The 24,290-nt window shown below is 47.4% G+C and overlaps 2 protein-coding genes across 10 annotated transcripts; both read right to left on the bottom strand.

Moving 5' to 3' along the window:
- Positions 1 to 1,787: 1,787 nt before the first annotated feature.
- On the bottom strand, positions 1,788 to 15,569 carry dicer1 (dicer 1, ribonuclease type III). 6 transcript variants are annotated; one of them, XM_061300682.1, is made up of 30 exons: positions 15,424 to 15,569; positions 15,164 to 15,290; positions 14,365 to 14,452; positions 14,057 to 14,245; positions 13,188 to 13,350; positions 12,845 to 12,975; positions 12,598 to 12,732; positions 11,957 to 12,117; positions 11,709 to 11,877; positions 10,971 to 11,443; positions 10,713 to 10,845; positions 10,270 to 10,512; positions 9,798 to 9,955; positions 9,586 to 9,718; positions 9,438 to 9,513; positions 9,214 to 9,353; positions 8,840 to 9,019; positions 8,518 to 8,731; positions 7,970 to 8,123; positions 7,639 to 7,821; positions 7,199 to 7,304; positions 6,947 to 7,122; positions 6,204 to 6,867; positions 5,781 to 5,933; positions 4,345 to 4,965; positions 3,979 to 4,222; positions 3,516 to 3,784; positions 3,124 to 3,286; positions 2,974 to 3,049; positions 1,788 to 2,733 (listed from the first exon to the last, which is right to left on the bottom strand). In XM_061300682.1, the coding sequence occupies exons 4-30, from the start codon at positions 14,168 to 14,170 to the stop codon at positions 2,568 to 2,570; spliced, it is 5,598 nt and encodes a 1,865-aa protein (XP_061156666.1). In that variant the 5' UTR covers positions 14,171 to 14,245; positions 14,365 to 14,452; positions 15,164 to 15,290; positions 15,424 to 15,569; the 3' UTR covers positions 1,788 to 2,567. The 6 variants fall into 6 exon arrangements, 4 of the variants coding, with proteins under 4 accessions (XP_061156666.1, XP_061156668.1, XP_061156667.1 ...); XM_061300684.1 differs by having other exon boundaries at positions 4,345 to 4,736; positions 4,782 to 4,965; positions 15,164 to 15,445; XM_061300683.1 differs by lacking the exon at positions 15,164 to 15,290 and having other exon boundaries at positions 15,424 to 15,548.
- A 1,465-nt stretch (positions 15,570 to 17,034) lies between these two features.
- On the bottom strand, positions 17,035 to 24,200 carry syne3 (spectrin repeat containing, nuclear envelope family member 3). 4 transcript variants are annotated; one of them, XM_061300690.1, is made up of 16 exons: positions 24,057 to 24,200; positions 22,721 to 22,883; positions 22,338 to 22,510; positions 21,696 to 22,005; positions 21,456 to 21,611; positions 20,809 to 21,156; positions 20,416 to 20,552; positions 20,164 to 20,338; positions 19,715 to 19,897; positions 19,347 to 19,490; positions 19,176 to 19,260; positions 18,883 to 19,085; positions 18,545 to 18,688; positions 18,183 to 18,368; positions 18,031 to 18,081; positions 17,035 to 17,538 (listed from the first exon to the last, which is right to left on the bottom strand). In XM_061300690.1, the coding sequence occupies exons 2-16, from the start codon at positions 22,862 to 22,864 to the stop codon at positions 17,356 to 17,358; spliced, it is 2,622 nt and encodes an 873-aa protein (XP_061156674.1). In that variant the 5' UTR covers positions 22,865 to 22,883; positions 24,057 to 24,200; the 3' UTR covers positions 17,035 to 17,355. The 4 variants fall into 4 exon arrangements, with proteins under 4 accessions (XP_061156674.1, XP_061156673.1, XP_061156672.1 ...); XM_061300689.1 differs by having other exon boundaries at positions 18,883 to 19,088; XM_061300688.1 differs by having other exon boundaries at positions 18,883 to 19,260.
- Positions 24,201 to 24,290: the final 90 nt, after the last annotated feature.

Genomic DNA, 24,290 nt, shown 5'->3' on the forward strand with positions numbered 1-24,290 from the left:
TCATTGTCTCTGGCCTCTTGCCTGCAATGATGAGAGCTTTAGCAGATTATTTCTTCCCACTTGAGCGACCGACTAAAGATGGACGGCCTTCACCCTAATCGGGAAGGTCCCATCATCACTCTTTCTACCAAGTGATTATTGTTTGAGCCTGAGGCGAGCGGGCCCGTTGGAACGGGCGTGGAGTTTGTAAAGCTAGAGCTAAGTAGCACTAGGCTGGAGTCCTCCAATACAGATAGTTCTTTGTGTCATCATGCAACACAATATACTGTTATGTTTTCTACTGAGGTAGTGCTGCACGACGAGTTGAGGCATTCTTTTGGCTCCCAATAACAGTACTAGCTCACCGACAAATAAGCATTGGATTCCTACGGTCGTCGCCCCCTGTCCGTCACACGTCAAATACGATATGGGACAATGCAATCGTCTTCATATTTGCTTTGAAATTCCTCGCTTTTATGAATATTGGATCGTTCAACCCGAAAGCTCTACGACTTTGCGAGACCATCTATCGTCTTGACGTCTTCGTGAGCCCTGGTTAAAAGCCAACGAGTTGTTGCCGATGAATGAGGCGTCACCTCCAAAGTTTGCGAGCTGTCGCGTCGCAATCAACAAAGAGTGGCGGTGTAGCCCTCCCTCCAGTAAGACCTTTAAAAGTCAGTAATGGACAAAGAATAGTCACCCTAACGCATAGGGTGCCAGTATCCTGTATGTTTTCATTGTCTCTCTCTCTCTCTCTCTCTCTCTCTCTCTCTCTCTGTCTGAGTCAAATGATCTGCTCACCAGCCAGTGTGCAGGGAAACACGTTAAACATAAAGGACAGCAGCCCCCCAAGAAAAGAATTCAGTCCCTCCTCTACTTTCTATGCTTAAACTTAACTGTGAAAGGGAAGATGCAACAATAGAGCATTCCTCCACAGCTCACAAAAAAAGACAATGCCATCCATCAAACAAAATGAATGAAATGAGGAGGTATTACAGTTACAGTGCAAAAAGAAGTTCAAGCTTCATACACAAAGTAGCACCAAACAAACAAACAAACAAAAAAGCCGAGTACATGAATGCAATTAAGTGAGGTACTGAGGTGAAAATGAGCAATAATAACAATAGGGCAGACTACAATTCAGCTAAAGCTTGATTTTAAGCCGATTTAGGGTTTCACAATTTGGGAATGACCCTGAAAGCGCCTTGTATAGATAGTTTTGTTTTTTTAGAAAGGCGCGGCAGCCGAAAGGGGTCCTTTTGTCACGTTCATTTGCAGCTGAGGGCTCCGTTTGCCGTCGGTCACCGTGAATGCTCTCCCCTAAGTCAAAGTCTGTTGACGTTGAGTGTGGAAGCGGCGCCTCGGCAAACACGCTTTAGCGGATCATATACAGTCCTAGCTATCTAGAATACTGCAATCAAGGAGTCACAAAGGTTGGTTGTGGTTTACGCGCTAGTCATTTGGCCTTATATGGTCCATTTCAAATACTCCTTGAAAATGTCCCAAAAATGGACGCGTAAAATCGAGCTTCAGCTGTAATCGGCAAGATCTAGGAGGAGAAATCAAGAAAAAGAGCTGATATTGGTTTTGTCCGTGATGAACGTTAACCCCCAAAGCTGCTTCCAGCATGTGTACACTTGCATGGTGTAATAAATGTGCCTGTTTTCCATCCAATGAATTGCAATCTATGCAATTGTACAACTGATACACTATCTGTATCTCAAATGAACAATTTTCTCTTTGTTGACAGCCACTAGAGCATTAATAGAATGATGGGGGGAAAATGTATTTAAACCTACTAACCAAAGTAATGCCACAACATTTAATCTCACTCTGGTCATATACAAAACAATGAAAAGACTCACAGAAGAAATCCATTTGTTACAGTTTTAGATCAGAACATGCAACCCAATTGCAGTTTAAAAGAAGTTACAGTAAGTGGGAATGTTCACATTCCTATTTATCTAGCTATCTATCCATCTATCTATCTTAATCTATTTTGGAAAATAGGTGAGCGAGCCTCTGAGTCCCAAAACATCATTTGAGATTTGTATACATACTTTGTTATAGCTCTGTCATTTTGCTCTCTGTCAATGTGACCACGGCGTTTTCATAATACCATCATTATTCATTGCATTTCTCTCCAGTGGAATCGGGTTGCTACGTCTGCTGCTCGCATTTGTTTTTTGTCATAACACTTTCAAACTTACCGGCATTAGTGCACAGGCTGAGGAGTTAAGCGTGTTGGCCTCGCTACATACATGGATGGATGGATGGATGGATGGATGGAAATGACAACGTGTGCCTGCCTCACTTTCATTTTGGATGAGGTTAAAAGGAGCGATAGACATTGCAACCTGACCAGTTGAACACTTTGATTCATGTGAATCAAGCAGTCGCCAAAGCAAAGAGAGAAAAAGAAAGAGATTGTGTGTGCGCAACAAGAATGAAAAAGATCCGATGCAAACGTCTTCCGTCCCGTCCCGTCACGTCCCCCGACTGTTTCTCACTTGGTGTAACATACAGGAGGAGGGCATACCTAGCTAGCGTGGCGTGGCAAATGCTGCTTTTTCGCCTTGAGGAGGAGCTCAGTCGTTTTGGACCTGAGGTTGATTGGCTTTGAGGCTTCGCAGCGCTCGTCGGGCCGCCGCCGACTTGGCAATACGATAGCTGCGTCCCACTCCTTTGAACTTGCCTTTTCCCACCACTTCCACCGTCACTCGGACCTTTCCGTCATAAGTTCGCTCTGCGGGGCTACGCATAGAGAAAAAGGACTACCATCATCGATGGTGACACAAACATTTTGAATGCAAAGCTAAACACCCGTGCTTGAGCTCTTAAGTTTCACACAGGACCAGTCATTTGACTCGAGGGGAGTCATCTGAATCCTGGTGAAAACAAACAAGTCCAAATGATGTTCTCTCTTTGAAAGAAATCTATCACGAAAGGCGCTCTTACCGTGAGAGCCGTGTAAAGACGTTTGCCTCAACTTACCTGAACTTTGCAGTTTCCGGTTCCATTTCAAGCAACTCCCTTACAGGAGACCGAGGCACGTTTGCGGAAAATTTCTCTGCAGGAATAGAATCAAATGATTCAACGGAACTTCTTTTGCAATCAAACAGCAGCGTCTGACTTGGTCCTTACCGATCAGTGGCCTCATCATTGGATAATACACGCGCCACACCGTCTCCAACGACATCCCACTGTCCATGTAAATTGCTCCGGCGAGCGACTCAAAGATGTCGCCCATAGCTTTGGGCACTTCAATGTCCTCCTCTTTCTCCTCATCTTCTTCAGAGCGACGTAACTGACATTGAACAGAGAACGTAACTGACATTGAACCGAGACAGACGGCGATGTCAAGTCGTGACGGCGGGCGCCCCAATTTCATTTGGTCAGCGCCAAAAACGAGGAGCCGCAACGATCCACGCTTTCGTATTCCATTGGAAATCCCGTATCCGTGGTAGCTATCATTTTGCCGCGGACGCGCACGGGTCTGGCCGGCCGGCCGGCCGGCCGTGACGGTGCTCGCTTACCTCGGAGTCCATGCCTTGCATCTCATTCTTTTCCAGTTGAAACTGCACAAAGTCATCAATCACGTGGAAAAGTTCAGGGGAGATCGCTTTGAAGTACTTGTGGTAGTCGTACTTGACGGCCAGAGAGGCAAAGATGGTGTTATTGACGAGCGCCGAGCGCAAGTCTGTCAGTACGCCGGGCGAGTGCTGCCGCGGATCTTCGTAAAGGTGCTTTGTAATGAGGTAGTCGAGAATTGCGTCGCCGAGAAACTCCAAGCGTTGGTAACAATCTGCAGAGCAAAGGACAGGCGTGATCAAAAGCTCTTGCGCTTTCGACGAAAGACGCAAAAGCCCACACGCTCGCTCGCTCGCTCGCGACATGGTCAAAATACTGACTTTTGGCCTAGCGTCTCGGAAGTCGTCGTCAGCGATAACCACTAAACGGGTGAGCCGCTCTTTGAATGAGAGCGAGATCTTGTCTCACCTGTGATTGTGTTGTAATGGTAGGAAGCATGGGTGAAGGCTTGCAGTAGGTAAGCCTTGTGGTAAAATGTGTAGTTGATCTTTTTTTCAAAATTCTCAAAGCCAGAGATAAGGTGCTTGAGGGTTCGCTCCGCATCCGGACGTTGCAGCATGCAGCGCGGCGGGATTTTCAACCAGCCGTAGCACGAGGACGTCGGGCTGACTCCAGCTTCTTCTGTCACGCTCCCTTTCTCAAGGGGCAAGACCTGGAAAACCAAGAGCCAGCCACATATTGTTGAGACAATCCCCCCCCAAAAAAAAGGGCTCACCTTTTGATTGGTTTTCTACGCACGTACTAATTGAGACATTTGTGACAAATATGCAACACCTTCAAGCCCAACGAGCACAGGAACATCTGGGCGGCTCTTTCGCCACAGCTAGTCAGATAGCAACCCAGCAGAGCCTCGACACAGTCGGCGATACTCTTATCAGCTATGCACTGCTCTGTGTGCAAGTCGTAAGAGATGGACTGCTTTCCCAGCTCGGCGCCGTAGCTCTCCTCCGACGGATTCCAAAAGCCCACCACAAAGTCATCCTCCTCGCCGGCCTTGCTGGGGTCCAGGTAGCACATTGCGTCCCACGAGCTGTAGTCAAAGTCCTCGGCTGTGGCGGGTGCTGGCTCAGAGTGGTGCTGGGCCGCCGCCGCTGCCGCCGCGGCGGGATATGGGTTTTTCTTTGGGGCCTTCCATTCATACGCCGTCTGGATGGATGGCAAAGGCTCTGAGGCAGTGGTCAGAGAGCTGCTGCTCAAAGAAATCTTTTTACCAAAGGCGCCAGAGCCTAACAGCATATTGTCGATGAATTTGATGTGTTCCTTGTAGTACTCCAGGTCATCCTCCATGTTGACCTCATCTTTTGGTTCATCCTTCAAAAGCAGCTCTCCCTCATTATTGTCTTCATTCACATCTTCATTAGCAGAGCACCCGTTCGACACAATCATTTCCTCGGCCTGAATTAAAAAGAAGAAAAAAAAAAAAGCCATTGTGTACTGGCGCTAATTTCATCAAACTGAATTCAAAAGAAAACAAATATCAGAGCCATTGTATACTAGCGGTAATTTCATTCACGAAAATGCTTATTCTTCACCAGACAAAAACTAGACTTATAGATAAGACTAAAAGCCTCCCTTCGACAACTACATATAACTAACTGGGACTAAATCACTTTCATTGACAAAAATGTCGTTCATTCAATTAAGACTGGGCTGGCTCAACTGGAGTTTATTTCGATTCAAGACTTCTGAACGGCCTGGAAGTCCAACAAAAAACACGATTAACAGCCTTAATACGTGTGTAGAGTGACCAACAGCTTTTTTGAGCAACAGCGGGCATCAGCCACACGTCATCAAAATTGAAATATTACGATCGAGGCCTGTCAAACGTGTCGATTGGAGGTGCTGTGGACTGGCATTAATACTGTGGTGCAGAACCACATGATGGCTGTTGGGAGGAAAAACGTGGTCAATATCTGGCGTCATCACTTTTCTGTCTGATCTTGGATTTGCCATGTTGAAATCAGAGCGACGTCACGCATGACCCAATTGGGAGGGGGGAATCGCGCCAAGCCGTGAAGCCCGTTAGACCGAGCCAGGCTTGACTGTGGCTGGATCTATACGCTCTTATCAATAATGGAATGGCTGAATTCCTCTCACTCCCCGCCATAGAAGGAGCACAAGTTATCTTGGAATGGATGGACACTCATTGATTGCCACTCAACGATCAAAAGACAAGGAAAACCAAATCTCGACGGGCAAAATCCACTGACCTCATCTGAGTCCAATTTGTCTGCGACAGTCTTGTCTTGGTTGACCACATAGCCAGGAGGCAGCCAGTTGACTGGGGGATCAAAAATGGAGACCACCATCCTGCTGGGGAGTCCTTTCTTCTTCCCTAAGCGGTAGAGGTTACAGTTGCTCACCTAAAAATCGCACAGGCAGGAGAGGAGGAAGAAGAGAAAGAGGAAAGAGAGGACAACGGTGATGTACTATTTGAGTCCTTTGAATGGCATCACTGCCCCTACAAATGGTATTGAGATCCCACTTTTTCATGTTACCATCAAAGTCAAGTCACGTTAATTTATCTAGATTGGACAATTCCTTGATGAAAAGCAACTCACTCACTCACTCGCTGCCTCACTCACTCGCTGCCTCACTCACTCGCTGCCTCACTCACTCGCTGCCTCACTCACCTTCTTGCTGCGCATGTAGCTGAGCCGGCCCTCGTGGGCATCGGGATAGGTGCAAAAGAGATAGGTGGTGATGGCGTGTTTGAGGAAGGAATCGCCCAGCATTTCCAGACGCTCCAGGTTGAAACCGTCACTGGCATTGGAAAGGGTCAGGGCCTGGAGGATAAGGCCTGGGTTGGGCCCCAGCCTTTTGATAGCACCTCCTGCTACTTTGCTGGGATTGAGGGAAGGTGCTTTGTGAACATTGGGACACTCGCTGTCGGCTGAGGTAGCGTCACTTCTCGACTTGCTTCCGAGTGCGCATTCTTCGCTACGCTGTGCGGGACATGTGCCGGGAGGCTCGCAACTGCGAGAGGGCTCCGCGGGAACTGAGGTAGGAGGGATTTGCATCGTTTTAGGGCTGAGCAGTTCGACAAAACTACAGCGGGGGCATTGGCAATTATTCCGGAGACTCTGCTCTCCTTCCGGGAGACTCTCGCCGCCATTGTACGCAGTCGAGCGCTTCTTGCCGCAAGCGACCGCGGCTTGGGAACGGTGAGGACGACCGCCACCCGACATTGAATCGGCTGACGGCTGCTGCTTACACTGAATGTCGTTGCACTCCGTTAAGGAGATGAAGATTTTGCTGTCAATTGATTTCTTCCACCCAAAGTCCAGGTTTGGATACCTGGCCGAAAAAGAGAGGAAAGGCGCTTGCCTTCAAATGAAGCGCGCCTTACCATGTGGGAAACAGGCTCATTTGATACCTGAAATCAGGCGGAAGCGTGGGTGATCCGACTCCGGCTTCGGTGGCCGTCTGGGATCGGAGTTCCTCTGCCGTCAAGAGGCAGTGGAGACGGTAGAGGATACTGGGCAAACACACTGCCTTCCTCCAGAGGGACGCTGGGATGGGGTGGATGGCACAAAGCTCCGGAACCAGGATCTGGCAAAGACAACAATCCTTACAAGGACCCATAAGAAAAGGAAAAGAATGACAGCCACAAGAAAGCAAACTTTACCTGTTTGTTCTGGAGACTTTCCCATTTTGCTTTCCTTTTCTCTGCACTGCTTAGCGGCAGCGCTTTGCCTTTTTGGTTCAGGTGACGAGGTGTTAAGAGATTGAGTCTGTGAGCGTAAAACAAGCGTTCAACAAAGGTGATGTCAATCCATCCATCCATCCATCCATCCATCCATCCATCCATCCATCCATCCATCCATCCATCCATCCATCCATCCATCCATCCATCCATCCATCCATCCAGCCAGCCAGCCAGCCAGCCAGCCAGCCAGCCAGCCAGCCAGCCAGCCAGCGACCTACCAACCGTTTGTACCGTCAACCCATCTTTGGAAATGATCGCCTTTATTAATGCATGCACGCAAGGCAGCCCAGCCCAGCCCCTCCCTCATTGCAGTTGTAAATATGGCATGTAAGGCATCACAGTATGGCCACACTACTAACCTGGATGAGGTATGGTCAACATCCAAGAGTGGCTGGTTCATGTTGGATAAATCCAGATTGTACTTGGTTTTGTAGTACTCAGCAAATGTCTCATATTCTGGTGAAGGAAACTTGCTGAGAGGTGTGAGGTCTGTGTACACGTCAGCGACATAAAAGCGATGAGGCTGGTCGAAATTACGGTACCTGGGAGAGGATGAGAAAAGGCATAAATTTGAGAAAGCGCCAGCAAAACAAGTCCGCTCAGAGCAGCGACAAATAAGAGGACGAGCCTGCTTTTCAGACCTTTGAAAGGAAAAGGTGAGAGTAGCAAAAAGACGCCCCGAGTACATACCTTGGAATGATGACGGCATCCTGGTAATCCTCCAATTTGAAGTTGAATGGCTGTTGTTTCGTGTAATGAGTAGTCGGAATGCCAGTTCGGGCCTCAGACTTTTCAATATCCTCCATGAACTTGAAGTCCATATCCAGTGTGTTGGAATCTCCAACTACAAGTCAAGGTTAAAGTCTGCTTTATTGTCAATTTCTTCACATGCCAAGACACTCAAAGAAATCAAAATGACCTTCCCACTATCCCACAGTGACAAGACATAGTACACAATATACATACAAGTAAACACCAAAAAATAAAAACAAGAAGGCACAACTAATGAATAAATAAGAGTGATGACTAAATAAGAAATAAACAAATAACATAATAAATAAGAGGATGGAAAAATGGAACAACACGTTATGTCCAAAGGTTTCAAACGATAGGGATTGAGAAATGCTACAAGCGGCATGTTCACAATAAGCAGTTGAGATTGATGGTTAAGCCAGAGCATCCTGAGCAAATATAACATATTTGGTTGGATATAGCATCCGCCTGAAATAGCAACTCACCAACATTGAGCGGTAGAACACAGTAAGCAGAGTCAGCAAGTGTAGGCTTGAACTCCAGTGCAGGTTTCTCTAAGCGAAGGATATGGGAGAAGATGTACTGGTGCAGGCGAATGATGAGCTCCAGCTCAGCGGCAGTGAGCTTGAAGCCACACTTCTGAAGCTCGATGGAGATGGTCACCTCGCCCGAGCGCGTGTAGACAGGAAAATGGGGGATCTGCCGTGAGGGGACACGATCACCGTATAGAAAAAAAAAAAGTCCTCCCCCTCCCACCCTGATAGTGAAAACAATGGGCTCCGGTCCCAAGAGGCGTTCCATTCTTACTCGCGGTATGGGTTGAGCCGTCAGGATGCCGAAACAGCGAGTGCTGTCCTCCGGTGGGTAAAGCTTCCTTCGCCGGAAGTTGAGCTCATCCGGGAGCGGTGTGGTGAGAACCATTCCGATGACGTACAAGTAGTAAGTATGCTGGTGGATGGCAAAACTGTCCTGCAGACACTCTGGAATCTGAACATCAAAGAACAGACAATTGCAATGACTCCACGCTCGAGAGCGAGATATATATATAGATATATCTATAAGATATATAAGAAAGATAGATATAGAGATAGAGATAGAGAGAGAGAGATAGAGATAGAGAGAGATAGATAGAGAGATAGATAGATAGATCTTTTTTTGTTTGTTTGTTTTCTTCCCCTCACAGCTTTCAGGTAGCACTGTCGCCTCTTTGTCGAGCCAGGCCGTCCGGGAACGCAGGTTTCTTCTTCATCGTGAAGGTCTAGCTCTTCCTCGTACTTTACCGTCTCCTTCCCAACTGGCATCAAATGATCATCCAGTTCGCCTTGGAAAGACCAGACAGAGCAAAGCAAAAAGAAGTGACTAACAAGTGGAAAGCAGAGTGGCTTGTGTTCCGCGCAGGACCTACCTATTTGATGCAGTTTCTCACAACAAAGTAGGGCAACTGCTTTCTCTGCCAATCTGGAACAATTCATTTTTGGACCCTGCCAAGATAGAAAAAAGATGTGCCCGTTACAACAAAACATTTATTACTGACGTCGCAGCTTCTTCCACACCTTAACTGGCACTCGGAGCGGGGAGTTGATGGGTAAATGAAGCGTCGACTGGAATCTCCCATCTGGCGTCGCCACCGTTTTACACTTGGGAGCCAAGTGGGTAAAGGGGTCACTCGGCAGCCGAGCGCAATACCTGAGCCGTTTGAACAACACGCTTTGTTTTTTGGAAACGACCGTTGGATTTCGGTAACAACCCGAGCACAAAACCATACCTATTAATGTGACCGATGGCCGTGTTAACGGTGACCCGAGGACCGCCGTCCTCAGATTGAAGCACGTACGGAGGAAGGATGTTGTCATCGTCCAACACTTGCTGATCTCCTTCAAACTCGCCAACCTCCACAGACTTGGAGCACTTGTTCCTCAAGATCTGCTCGGAAGAACAAATACTCATGGTGGTTGCGCATGGATTCATTGATGTATACCTTTTGATTTTAGGATGCGCTCAAGGAAGAAAGCTGGAATTAGAGCGGCGAATCCGTCAATCGGGGCGCTAAAGCAATCGGAGGACCGTACGCGATACGTAGCGTACGGACCTCTGCCGCCATTATTCTCAAACGGCATCGACGTGCTTACGAAGTACAAGGCAAGCTTTCTGGAAATCAACGTGCCAATGACGCACGCGTGGATCAATTGAGGCTGCGGAAAATACGGTATGCACAAAGTAGGCTGAGGATTTCTGACCTTTTCTATGGCCTTGTAGGTACCCAGATCATTTTCAAAGCACGTGGTCTTGTCGCTATCGGCCAGCATAACATAGTTGGAGACGGGAGCTCGAGCTCTGCCTTTGGACTGAACATAGGACCTGTATTCAGTCGGCAAGTCAAAGCGCACCACCAAGTTACACTTTGGAATGTCCACACCTTCCTCCACAATGCTGGTGGCAATCAGCAGGTTGGTTTCGTGAGCTCGAAATTTGCGCAGAACCTACGAGCCCAAGACGGAAGACAGTTAATACAGCTGAAGAAGCAGAAAAACGTGTTCTTCAAGAGACAATGGATTAGAACGTCATGCAAGCAAGCAAGCGCTCTACAAAGCTCTGGACAAATTTGGGATCCTCGAGTGTGCTGTCGGTATTGTGTGTGTGTGTGTGTGTGTGTGTTACAAAGGAGAATTTGCTTTGCTACCTCCTCTTGCTTTCTGAATTCCACCTCCATTTGCTTGTTCCGCGGCTGATTCCTGCCAATGCTATGGCCGGTAATAAAGTTGTTGCTGATGTAAGCCAACTCTGGGTCCTGCTTTCCCGCTTCTTTGATAAGACTGGAATGGAAATATGATAGAAGATATCAATATGGCAAGTGGGTAGCAGGCCTATTCCTGCTATCTAGATAGCAAGCAATGGAGGGTTCGGGCCTCTCCTCGCACGCACATCATGGTCATCCTACCGATTTAGGACGACCGCCGTGTAACGCCTCTCCACAAATATAATACCACATAGAATGTTGGTGAACGGCGAAGGAAAGTTGGCTTCGGGCCGTTCTTTGGTCTCCGCTTCTTCATCCTCATCTTCTTCCTCCGAATCACTCCAAGACACATAATTGTCCTGATTGCGGTTGTTGTACCACTCGACGCTCTCAAACTGCTGGCGCTCAAAAGGCTTGTATTCGTGCAGGACCTCTAGCAGACGGAGAACCTTTGGTGTGACAAACTTGAGGTCCAAGGAGGCAGGAGAGAAATGTTCTTCACAAAGAGCGTGGACTTTTCTGAGAACGGTGTCGGTGAAGAGCAGAAACTTGCGGTGAAGCTCCCCCTGTTCGTGTTTGATGTACTTCTGAAGCTCCCGCACCATGATGCCTGCTGCTTTGTCTGCACACCAGGGTCCCAGCACCTGGAGCACAGCCTTGCATTCACTTAGTACCTGAACAACACAAAGAGAACATGAACCACACATGGAAACTAACCTTAGGATTTAGAGAACAATAATAATGATGATGATGACTAGAGCTGTGCAAGCAGCTATACAATTGGAATTGGATGTTCAGATTCTTCTATAGAAAAGGCCAAGAAGCGGGGCAAAATCTGAAAGGAAATACAATAAGGCTGGCCGAGCGAGCGAGAGAGCGACTTCCTGTTGAGCTTCGAGTCGAGCTCCAGAAATATCAAAATGGTATCAAGAGCCTAACCTGTCGGGAGATGACTGTCGGACCTCTGTCCTCTCTCGGAACAGAGACGTAACAATCGTTTAAGAAGTCCAGAGCTCCATCCAACTCCACCTGGAGACGAGAGGATAGCCCACTCTTGTCCAGATAGGGGCCACAATCCAGCACAACTTCTCTTGGCTGAGAGGCATATCTGGAAGAACATGTGAGGAATTTATAGAAAATACAATAAGAGCGCATCATGCCAACAACCTGTACTTGTATTATAGGACCTGTCTAGAACTACAAGGTCAGTGGCAGTTTCAGCGTTGCTCTTCAGGACGCGCTCCAAACTCTGTATTTTCCGCTCAAGGTCCGACGGGTCGCATTTGCCGTTCAGAATGGAGGCTGTGAGACCCAGAATGCGAGGATTGCACGAGCTTCCATCAAATAGCTGCAGAAAGTGACCACAAACAGCAAGATGGGGCATGATTCCAAGAAATGCTTTCATTTGGTCCAACCCAACAGTATTTGAACAGCGAGAAAGATTTCTGATTTTGCCGTCAATCGTTTCAGTAGAGTAGAGTAGAGTAGAGTAGAGTAGAGTAGAGTAGAGTAGAGTAGAGTAGAGCAGAGCAGAGCAGAGCAGAGCAGAGCAGAGCAGAGTAGAGCGGAGCCACGCCATTGTTTTCTTTTCAAAACATTCATTTTGTATTTTCCTATTGATTCCTCGGTTTTCACTGTCTTTGTGGTTGTCCCACTCCTATATGTGAAGTGCTTTGATGCAAAATGCGCTCTGGAAATAAAGTGGCTTGATTGTATTGTTTCCCATATGGCTCAATGCCGGTGAAAACGGCGAAAAACTCTCTACTAGGCAAAGCAGTGGCAACAACCAAATGAAGATAGAAATCATCAAAGTCTTCATCACACCCACCTTCATGATCTCACAGTAGGGGTGCTCTGTGATGGCAAGATGACAATCATCAAAAACCACCAAGTTGATTTTGGACAAGGGTAAGATTTGATTCCTCAGCATATGCAGGAAGATATGGCAAGTCATTACCAGAACCTAGAAGGTCACAATGACGGGATGGAGATGTAAACGTCAAGGTAAGGCTAGCACATTAGGCTTGTTCACATCACAGGTTCAAATGTCAACTTGGTCCCCCTCATTCACATACCTGTTTCCTGACTATCTTTTGGCTCCACTGACGGTAGGTCCACGCCAAAGCCTCCTCCACGTCGATGTACTCTCCCACTTGGAGGTCAGAGTGAGTTCTGATGGCAGCTGCTTGCTGAGCAACAGACAAGGCTAGGCAAAACAATGACTTCAAATGAATTCAAAGGTTTAAGTAGCATCTCAAAGTGCAGCTGCTTGCTGAGCAACACGCAAGACTAGGCAAAATAATCAATTCAAAGCTTTCGATCTCATCTCAAAGTGCAGCTGCTTGCTGAGCAACAGACAGGGAGGGCTACGCAAAACAATGAATTCAAAGCTTTAGATATACATCTCAGTGTCAGTACCTGAGTTAACAAGAAATACAGTCCTCTTCGCATTTCCTAGGTACTCTCCCCGAATTTGGTGGGAGAGCTCTTTCGTTAGGAGAACTGCAATAAAGGTCTTCCCTGAGCCGCTATTTAAGCAGACGATTGTGTTACGTTCAAGAGCTGCTTCGAGAAGTTCCACCTGTGCAAGATAAGAAGGTTCAAGTCAATCATGACCTGTTCATAAAGAAATGACAACAATCATGGAGGAAATTGTCAAGTCGAAGAAAATTCCATCCAAGATACAGCGAGGATGACCTTGGAGTTCTTCTCGGTTTTGAGTCCAGGCGCCTTGCTGCATCTCTCATGTCTCAGTAAGTTTGGATGGGAAAGGCACGTGCATTGAGTCAAACGCGCGCTGCCTCAAGGCCTATTGCCAACCCAATGCATATGGTGACAGACGCATTGCCAGCAGTCTGCGACACGCGCCATCACAAATTCTTGCTGCGGCATGTGCAAAGAAGAAGCCTTCACGGGTACGCTCGTACCACCTTCTTCATCAATGTTGAAATACAATGAAATGCTTCATCTGGTCATCTTGGTCCCTAGTACGAGTCCAGTTTCCAGTGACAAACCTACCCGGGCGGCTCTCCTCGACATTTAACCCCGTTTCCGCAAACAAATCTGCCCTGCTGTACTCGACCCGTGTGGGGGGGGTGGAGGACCTAAGAGGTCAATATTAGGAGGCCAATCACAAAACAATGCTTTACTTTTATTTTGCTTGCAAACACAAATACTTTTTACTTAGAATCTGAGGTTCCGAGAGGATTTTTCAAGTTAAATGGAAGACTTTTTAAGAGCGACGCAAGAGAGTTTTAAAGCGTGTAGAACCTATTCTATAAACTTGCCTGATATTTTCTAGGTGTATAAATATTATCGTGGATAGCCTCCTGCTGCCACGGAAGTCCAAAAAAAGGCCCCATGGGAGATGTGGCCGGCGTGACGAGCTTCAGGCCTGCCATCCTTCAAAATGTTGGAGAAGAGTGAGTGGGCACAACTCCTCCCGTCGTCCACTTTATTTCATTTCCGAGCAATTTCTACAAAAGGAGAATATGAAACGGTGTTAGTCAAAGAAAGCAGCTGCTCGAGCAAACTGAGCGTTGGACTTGGGAAGAACTATTCAACCAAATCCATCCAAACCTATACTATTACTTACCATAAATAGCAATCCTGAACTGGATCTGGATTAGGAAATACTTAATCTTGGCCCCACCAGTAAATGCTTTGGTCTTCCATGAACAAGCCTGAGGAATGAAAAGATGTGATTGGAGAGTACTTGCATTTGTGCCACTGCCATACGATGTGATGTCACTGTATGTTTCCGAGTGGAGCAACGGAAGAGGAATGCGATTTTTGCCAGATAGCGCTGGATCGGATTGAACGACTATGTTCAGTCAAGTCTTCTTCACCACAATCCCATTGTTATGATGCCGTCCGGTCGTGTCATCTTCTTTTATTCTATTTAAAAGCGGGTCCGCGACAATATTGTTTGACAACAATCCGCTGCACGAGGTGATCTTTGGTCAAACTATTTCCTCTTTCACAAACACAGTAATACGAACTTTCTATTAGCGAGGCACACGTGGGATATAATTAGCTAATGATTTGTCATATCAGACCCAGATGAACGCATGATATGCAACAGAGCCATTTGTTAGCACGGCGGGCAGAAACGTATCACTCTTTCAACCTTAACAGCCCAGTGGAAACATGACCGTCGATTATATATCGATTAAACGTCGCACGTGTGTCATTTAAGATACAATAAAGGACAGTGTACTCCTAAATCTAAACAGAGGCAGACATCCTACAGATTTACTCCCCACTACCACGCACCTTCACCCAATTAGCTTGCTTGCTCGCAAGCTAGCTAGCTAGCTAGCTAACAAGTTAATTGCTAGCTTGGCCAACATATGTCGGGTGCTCTAAATTGACACACGTATACACAACCTGACCTTTTATGTGTTCAGTTGATCCACAATATTTGCGTTGAAGCCCGTGTCTTTCATTCACTCTGCTGTCACAGTAATTTACGTGTCTACTTTGCCACTTTAGGACCATTTCCTGTGATCTGCGCCTTAGCTAGGACAAAACATGAACGTAAATTGCGTTACATGCTGCTATGAGACAATAACCACAGTCAACGAAATCCACCAAGAATATCCGTAAATTGTTCGCGCTGCCATTGAACCACAGACACACGCTAGCTACTGACCTCCTTGTTTTGGCGTGGTGATGGCGGATGGTGGACAGTAGACAGAAACTAACAGCTAATGCCTTCAACTGAGATATGTACGTGTACGGCACCGCCATCTTGAATGTGGGAAAGTGTCGCAATCGACGAAGGCGCCTTCTGCTGCTTGGAAACGTAGCAAGCAGTGCCAAAATGATCTTGAAGTTGTTGCTTTATTGACTACTTGCTTTAAAAAGTGAATCTAATCACTTGACTAATTACTTGTTTAAAAAGTAACTAGGATAACACTAGCTACAGTGATCCTTTTATACGTAACAATATCACGTGTTTGCTCTTTAATTTACTGTAATGGTGCACAGAACAGTGTGGCAATTATTATTATGAAGGGAATAAGAAAGGTTCGTGTCGCGTTTAAAAAGCTTTGGACCACAATGCAACAGGAGTTTGATGCGCAACTATGACCTCACTTGAACAGTGATATATATATTGTTTGGTTTTTATTGTTTTTATTCTTTAAATCATGTTTGAAATAATGATTCATTCATTCATTTTCTTTGGTTTCGCTATGCATGACTTCCCCCGGGTTAGCATGTATGTGGTCTCTGAAAGTGGACACTTTTCATTGCTTGGCAAGGAAAACCACTTCACAATTGACTTGCGACACACTAACGTCCTCTAGCGGTCAACAATAAACACTTTCTGAAAATGGACACTTCATTGCTCGGTAAGGAAAAACCACTTCACAATTGACTTCCAATACACCCGCGCTCTCTAGCGGTCAACAAGATAACTACGTGTTGGACATTTCAACTCAGTGGTGTTTGTTCACATTTCTAAATAATGCACGGGTTCACGCTGAAGAGTTGAGTCCACGCAATAACGGTGTGAAAAGAGAGCTGCTGTGTATGATATTTAAGAGGCTGGACGATTGATGGATCTTTTTAAGAGCAAACTTTAATACGGGGCGGGGCCTTTTCAGTGATGAACATAACACACCAACCAGCTCGGTCGGTACGGGTGGGTGGGTGCCTGTGGACTTCCACACGTCACACTGTATTTGTAAACAACAGCCATCCTGTTGTTCACATGGACTACTTTTGTGCATTTATGTCCTGTTTTAGTCCAAATGAGACCAATAGCTAGGGACCGTGCCGGCTCCGCTTCTCGATGCTCCTTCTTGAACAAAATAGCGTAGAGATTCGGCCGGGGTTCAACTGTAGTGCTGCAGTCTTCATTGTAAAATATCACATCCAGTATGAGCACATTTGAACAACTAATATGTGCACAATCGAAGTTCATAGAGAAAAATATGTTGGCCGGCTCAGTGGGCCTAGTGGTAGAGTGTCCGCCCTGAGACTGGAAGGTTGGGGGTTCAAACCCCGGCCGGCCAGGTCATACCAAAGACTATAAAAATGAGACCCATTGCCTCCCTGCTTGGCTCTCAGCATTAAGGGTTGGAATTGGGGGCTTAGATCACCAAATGATTCCCGAGCGCGGCGGTACCCACCGCTGCTGCTCACTGCTCCCCTCTCCCTCAGGGGATGGATTCAAATCACATGGGGATGGATTAAATGCAGAGGACAAATTTCACCACACCCAGATGTGTGTGTGACAATGATCATTGGGACTGTAACTTTTTTTTTACTTTAATATACGTTTTTAATATCGGTCGGTTCTTAATTCTTTTTCAAGGTCATGCTTTGTGCAAGAAAAATGCCCACAGAGAAAATAAGAATGAGATTAAAATGAGGATTAAACAGTATTTTGTTTTATATGGTTAATATTAGCAACTTTATTGTTGGCTAACAAGTAGCAACTGTATAAGGCATTTGGCTGATATGTGTGTAAATAGTGAACATAATATGCTTTTCAAATGTTCATTGAAATATGCTTTTGGATCTCTTGGAACTGGAGCCGTGAGACAAGAATGTGAAAGTGCGATGGGTTGCGTGTCTATGTAGGCGGTGGTCCAGAGTAGCGCAGCATAACACTGAAAGATCTTGCAAAGTTGTTGGCGATGGAGCAGCTGTCGCCTTTGTCCACAAGGGGCAGGAGAAAGGCCAGCAGCAGTAAAGCCAGGAAGAGGAGCCAGAGAGGAAGAGCCAGTCGACACACCCGCTGCAGCAAGCCAGGTTTCTGAAACAGCAATAGGGAGGAACAGGCAGAATTGGACAGTTACGTGTCTGTCTTCAAGAAGGCAATCTCAAGGACTTTTACCAACACACTTCTCTCCACATGATATAGCACGAAATACAACAACCCAGGTCCAGAGTTAGCTTAAGCCTGGGGCAAAGCCTGGGGCAAAGCCTGGGGCAAAGCCTGGGGCAAAGCCTGGGGCAAAGCCTGGGGCAAAGCCTGGGGCAAAGCCTGGGGCAAAGCCTGGGGCAAAGCCTGGGGCAAAGCCTGGGGCTAAGCCTGGGGCAAAGCCTGGGGCAAAGCCTGGGGCAAAGCCTGGGGCAAAGCCTGGGGCAAAGCCTGGGGCTAAGCCTGGGGCTAAGCCTGGGGCTAAGCCTGGGGCTAAGATTTAAACTATGAGATAGGATGAGAAAAATATAAAAATCATTGCTTGCTTAGTTTTGAAGTGGTGCGCGTGCAGTGGTACCATATGTACACTTGGTTTTATGGTACCTTATATAGCGTTGGTCCAGTGGCAGGTTTCCCCAATTTGTGGGTGATTTTCTGCAAAGGGGGAACATTTCAATGTTACTGTGGCAAGATCTGCACCCAGCACGTCATTAATTAACGGACGGAAAACTCGACTCGAGGGCAAGTCAAGTCACCTTGGAGCCCAGCCTAGCCTGGGGGACAACAACAGCCTTTAGCTTGGACTTGTAGAGCATCCAGCGGTAACGAAGTTCTTCTAGACTTGCGTCTGCTGCGGAACCTGATCCACTCTTACTCATTGCACTTCCTTGAAGTAAAAGTCGGAAGTGCTCCTGACCCCAGGTTACCCTTGACCTCAGGGCCTGCATACAAAGAAAAAGGAATAACACAGCAGCCAAGTTATTGTTGATTTTTTGGGCTTTCCAAATAATATTTCAAACCAAGGAAAAGTTTCAACTCATGATCTCAGAGTTTGTTTGAGCACACTTGAGCCCCTAACAAAGTAGCAAATGTTGATATGCAGACACTGGTAACTCACGTTTAATGTTTCCTGTTGTATCTTGAGTTGGTTGCCCTTGAGTGTCGCTCCCTTGCTGTTAAGGATCCCTGAAAGCAGCTCATTTTCTTTGCAGAGCCAAGCCTCAAACTCTATCCTTTTGTACTCAAATTCCACTTCATCCATCTGCACGCACACACACACACACACACACACACACGCACACACACGCACACACACACACACACACACACACACACACACACACACACACACACACACACACATATATATAAAGAAAAGAGGAAAAAATATTCCATTGTATACTGGTGATCAGAAAATGCAAGAATTTGCAATTTGTACTGTTGGATGGCAAATACCATTGTGCTAGCTTGCTGCTTGGTTGGATGCTGTGTGAAAAGCCTGAAAGCTCCTTCACCTTGGCCCAGAGCCCTTTCTTCTGGGCTTTCCTCATCACTAGCAGGCCAAAGTGCTCTTCTGCTTGCTGTGTCACTGTTAACATTTGCATCCACTGTAGAGTCTTCAGCAAGAGGCTGCTGCTGCTGATGCTGCTGATGCTGACCTGCTAGACTCAACATGGACAAATCCTCTCCATCTTCAGCACAGAAAGTGTGGCTGCCCATCCCTTTTCCTGATACTTTGAGAGGATTACCCTGCAGTAGTCCAGGCAGTACGGCTAAGTCTTCAGTTTGACCAAAGGATCCACTGTCCACCTCCTCGCTCAGGGTTAATTGTGTCTTATTTATGGAACCATGCACATGAAAAAGGCCCAGTCACTATCTGGAGAGCTTTGTTGATACATCAACGACGTCATTTCACTCACCCTGAACTGCTGGGACTGACTTTTCTTTGCCAGGATGTCAGGCTGGAGCCCAACGGTTGCCGTCATCGCATCTCTGAGACTGCTCAACTTGGAGCCAATCACAACGGAGGCCTCTTCAAAGTCCTTTGCGCTTGAGATGAAAGCCTGACAAAGTCAAAGGACTTGGATGAAATGTTACAGCCTGCTCTGAGTGGACCAAGCTTTCTTTGGCCTTGCATGCGTGCCGATGGCGCTTTTCTCATCATTTAAGATTGCCAAGATGTTTGCCAGGCAACACTTTTTCTCGTCCCCATCAAATGTGGAGATAGCCAATAGGAGTGACGCTGGATCCGGGGTTTGAGAAGAACTTTTTTTTTTTTTTCTCTCACCTCCAGTCTTCCCTTTCTCTGTATAAGCTGATCGTGCAGTAGTTCTCTGTTCCTCGCTGCAGAACTCAGCTCACTGCGCAGAGCATCGGACCGTTTGGGATCAAACAGAGATTGTAGCCGGTCCCCCCTCGTTTGGAGCTGATTCAAACGCTCCTGCAGCTGGATACTGTCCTTCACCAGCCGCTGAGTGGAGATGACAGGACAGAAAGAAAGAAAGAAAGAAAGAAAGAAAGAAAGAAAGAAAGAAAGACAGAAAGACAGAAAGACAGAAAGACAGAAAGAAAGAAAGAAAGAAAGAAAGAAAGAAAGAAAGAAAGAAAGAAAGAAAGAGCACATTGCACACATCCGTATATATGACCTTTCTAGTCACAATAATGAGGTAACAATAAAACGCATTCAAAGACTGAAGCCCAATGAAAATTGCGACATAAAAAGAATGCGTGCTTTACCTCAATATTCTGGAGCAGTAGAACAATGTGTGACAAGTCTGTGACCTCAGCCGATGCCTCCACAACCTGAGAGACCATATCTCTCCAGCGCGCAAAGAAAAGCAGGGTGTCCTCCAGCGTCTTTCTCAAGCCGCACTCTGACTCAGAGCACAATTTGGCCGCTTTGCATTTCACGCTGTAGTTCCAACATACAGATACATACACGTTAGGAGGGAAGCTGCAAGGAAGCGGGAAAGGCAAGGTATCGGCCACCTCTGATGTTCTCTGACCACAGCGAGGACATCGTCGGAAATGTGACGGGAGTCCTCCGAGAACCCGAACAGTTCCTTGAGCTGCGACTTTAGACGTTCCACTTGGGACTCCTCCGCCGCCAGAGCCTCTCTCGCGTCCTAAAATGAAGTGGAGTTCATCAGATGGAGCTTTCATTTTTTGGGGGACGGAAACGAAAGGCATTTTCAGGTGTCAGTTGGATTTTGGGCTGACGCCAGGAAACAATACGCATGACAATGCCTGCCTGCCAGCCTGCCTCCGGAGGCTGAGATGAAGAAACCACAAAAAAGACCAGATACGTACGCAGACATGGCAAGTCATTAGGATTGCAGGACTACCTCAGCTTTCCCATGGTATCATTTTTGACAAACTCACCGTGTATCTTCTCCACTGGTCCATCATCTGCTCTTCGCTAAACTCAGCCCCACGAGGGTCCTCCAGTTCCCGCTCTAGCTCCCGGAGTCGTGTCCGGAGGCTTCCCACGTCGTCTTGCAGTCGCCTGCATCTTTCCGAGTAGTCGTCGTGCGTATCCAATGCGGAGCGCAGACCCTCCTCAACCTCACACAGGCCTTGCCTCAGTCTCTGCCAACCAAGCCTGAGCTCTTCAGCCTCGTCTACAACCAGCTCCGCTCCAGCGGGGCACGTCTGGACTCTGACGCCTTCAGCCGCAGCCTCTATATGCTGCAGAGCTTTTTCCTCACTGGCTACCATGTCGTCCAGGGCCTAAAAAAGGCAAAGGTACAAATGGAGAAAATCAGTCAAATTTGATTACGCTCGGGCGACGCGATTTGAGTTGCCGATTTTAGGAGGCGTGAGGATTGATTGAGTGAGTAGCCGCCGCTACCGCCGCCACCATCACCGCCGCCGCCACTATCGTCACCTCCACCGCCACCTCCACCGCCACCGCCACCACCTCTTAAGTGTGAGCTTGTGCAGCCTACTTTGTTCGTCGTAGTACACAAGCTGTTGAGCATTTGTTTTCATCGTACATTTGACAGCATATAGTACAATTGCAGACTGACTTTTAAAGCTTGGATCTTGTTCTCTGACGTGTCCTCTTTCTCCATAAGATCTGTCAGCTCCTTGGTCTTGGACAGCAGCCATGACTGAAAGCGCTCAACACTGCCTCGGTAAGTCCGGTGCTCCTCGGCTATTCCCTGAAGCAGCGCTAGGCGATCCTAGAATAGTGCCAGTCACACTTTGGCCTTCATTCGATAAAGGGAAATGCGTCACGGCACAGGTACTCCAATCGGAAATTTTACCTCCACCTTGTCCTTGAGGTGGTCGTACGCCTGCTGCAGTCCCTCCCGAGCTCGGGAGTCCACGCTGGAGTCTCGGGTTCTGTCGTGCAGCACGGCGGCTTCGTCCAGCAGCCTCTTGATCAGAGCTGCCTGGGCGTGGACGTCGCTCAGCGCCACTCTCTGTTGGTCCGCTTGCCACAGCTTTTCCTTCAATCCCACTTGCAAGGGCACGCCGACATCCAAGCGGCACTGCTGCTTGGCTCGCCACGACTCAAACTCCCGGAGGGCCTTCAAATACTCACTCCAATGGAGCCACACCCACTCGATCCGACTGGGAATGGAGTGAAAAAACAGCCACAAGGTTCAACAAGTTAAGACGATTCATTGAGGAGACACTATGAAGCTTTGATATACATTGAACCCCGCCCCGCGGGCCTGGGCTTTTGCAGAGAATGTTGAGTATAATTGTCAACTGTGAAGCCCTTTTGTCAAAGGGCAAACCGTCCATTTTCTTTCGAAAGGCTGACTGACAAGCCTATCGAAAGAAAATGGACGGTAAATAAATGGAGCAGATGATCGCGCAGCGCAGAAAGACTTCGACTCGGGTCGGGAAATTGACCAGGAAAATGGTGATGAAAATGCATGCAAGAATTGCCAACCAACCTGTGGACGTGAATGATGTAGGTGCACGTTTCCTCCCAACAACTTTTTAATTCTTTGAGCTTAGCGTGGATGTGGCTCTTCACTCCTTCCTCCCCCGTCTCCAGAAGACGCTCCGCTGCGACCAGCGCCATCTCCATCTTCACACGACCATCGTGCTCTGATTGGTGAATTTTCTTCAAATTGGAAGTATTGACTTTTTTAGGACAGGCGGCAAACACGTACAGGTCCCGGAAAGTAACATCTCTGCACAAGTCAACAACGAGCGGCAAAGCGTGACACGCTTTGCGCTTTCCGGATGGAGATGCGCTACCTCGGCACGGAGAGTCAAGGAAAAAACGACAAGTCTATTATTTGAAATGATACGCAGTCGAGGGGGGTCTCACCTCGGTCTCTCTGAGTCTGGCTTCTAGAGCATTGCGGGGCCCTTGGGTATTATCGTTTGCCCTCAGCCTCTCCTGGACAGCCTTCATCCAAGAGAGTGCCGCTTCCAGTCTGTCCGTGAACGTGCGCTCCTCCTGCTCAGTCATGACCGTTCAGGTTTCAGGCCTGAGAAACAACCACACGGTCAGACTCTGCTTTCACAGACGTACTATCTTCTTCTTGTTAAAGGAGGACCAAGAGAGTCTGGCCTTTTGAGAGTTCTTGAATAAAAACCGGGCCGGCCAGGTGTGGCATCAGCAGTGTTTCCGAGCCAAAGTGTGGCTTCAAGTTGAAATGGTACCCATCATACAGTTGAGTGGCTAGACTTGCATTTAGGCTCTCGGAAACCCTTGCGAGCCGAATCAATCGAAGCTGCGTGCTGACGCTTCATTTGTGAAGAGCCTAGCCTTCTTTCTCATGCGATCTTCCATTTTTGTTGCATCGATCAAACCTGAAGATGTTTTTATTTTTTGACGTGTGTTATAAATAAAAAGTCCAAATTCATGCAGAGCTAACACTTAGTCCACAAAGTGACTCAGACAAAGCGCTGCTATGTTCACGTTTATTATTCCATGCAATGCAACAGCACGCTACATTGAAGTGGAGGTACAATTCGCGTCCTCCCTCCTCGCTCGCCGTAGACAAAATGAACACACCTTTTTTGCTCACAAAGCACTTCGACTATGCAATAGAATACTTACACCTTTCACCGGAACAACGCATTTTACAAAGAAAAAATTAAATAGCACACAAAATATTGGCAATAAACAATAACTATGAGTCTCTGTACGCCTTGTTCCCAAGAATTGAGAATTCCTCTTCAAGGGTGGAACAGCACCAGACTCGGCTAATAATGTCAAGTAAATGTCATCCAACCGATACGGATCATTTTCTCACAGTAGACGCCTGCATGTTTTTACCATCACCCACCCCATTCCACTCTGGTGGTAGTGGCGGCAAACTACGGAAGTACACGGCAGCTGCCCCGAGGGGAGGATGCCTGCCAGTGCGCGCCTACGACCCTTCCGACCACCACCAAACGTTCATACACGACTATGAGAAAGTGAGTGAGTGAGTGAGTGAGTGAGTGAGTGAGTGAGTGAGTGAGTGAGTGAGTGAGTGAGTGAGTGAGTGAGTGAGTGAGTGGCCATGGGTCGGATGCAGCCGCTCAGCCCAGGAACACAACGAACCACCCATGAACATCGTACGGATGGCTCTATCGCTCATCTTGTTTAGGCCTTCCTTCATGTAGCCTTTGTTGACGAAGAAAAAGAAAGATACTTCTTGAGTAATACTCACAATGCTTTGCTCATCGGGGGACAACAACGCGCAAATCGACCCAGTTGTGTTGTGGTTGGAGTCAGTCAAGTTGGAGGAGAGCAGACAGGAAGGAAGTCGCTGGCTCGCGCGCGCGCGCGCCCGGCCTGCCCAGCCCTGGGCTGGGCTGGGATAGCCAAGCTGCATTCACTGACTCTTTGTAAATTGCAATGTCGTCATCAAATCTCAAAATGTTTTCTCATTGAAATGGAATTG

Source organism: Syngnathus typhle, linkage group LG16 (assembly GCF_033458585.1).
Source record: "Syngnathus typhle isolate RoL2023-S1 ecotype Sweden linkage group LG16, RoL_Styp_1.0, whole genome shotgun sequence".
In the NCBI taxonomy this organism is placed as follows: domain Eukaryota; kingdom Metazoa; phylum Chordata; class Actinopteri; order Syngnathiformes; family Syngnathidae; genus Syngnathus; species Syngnathus typhle.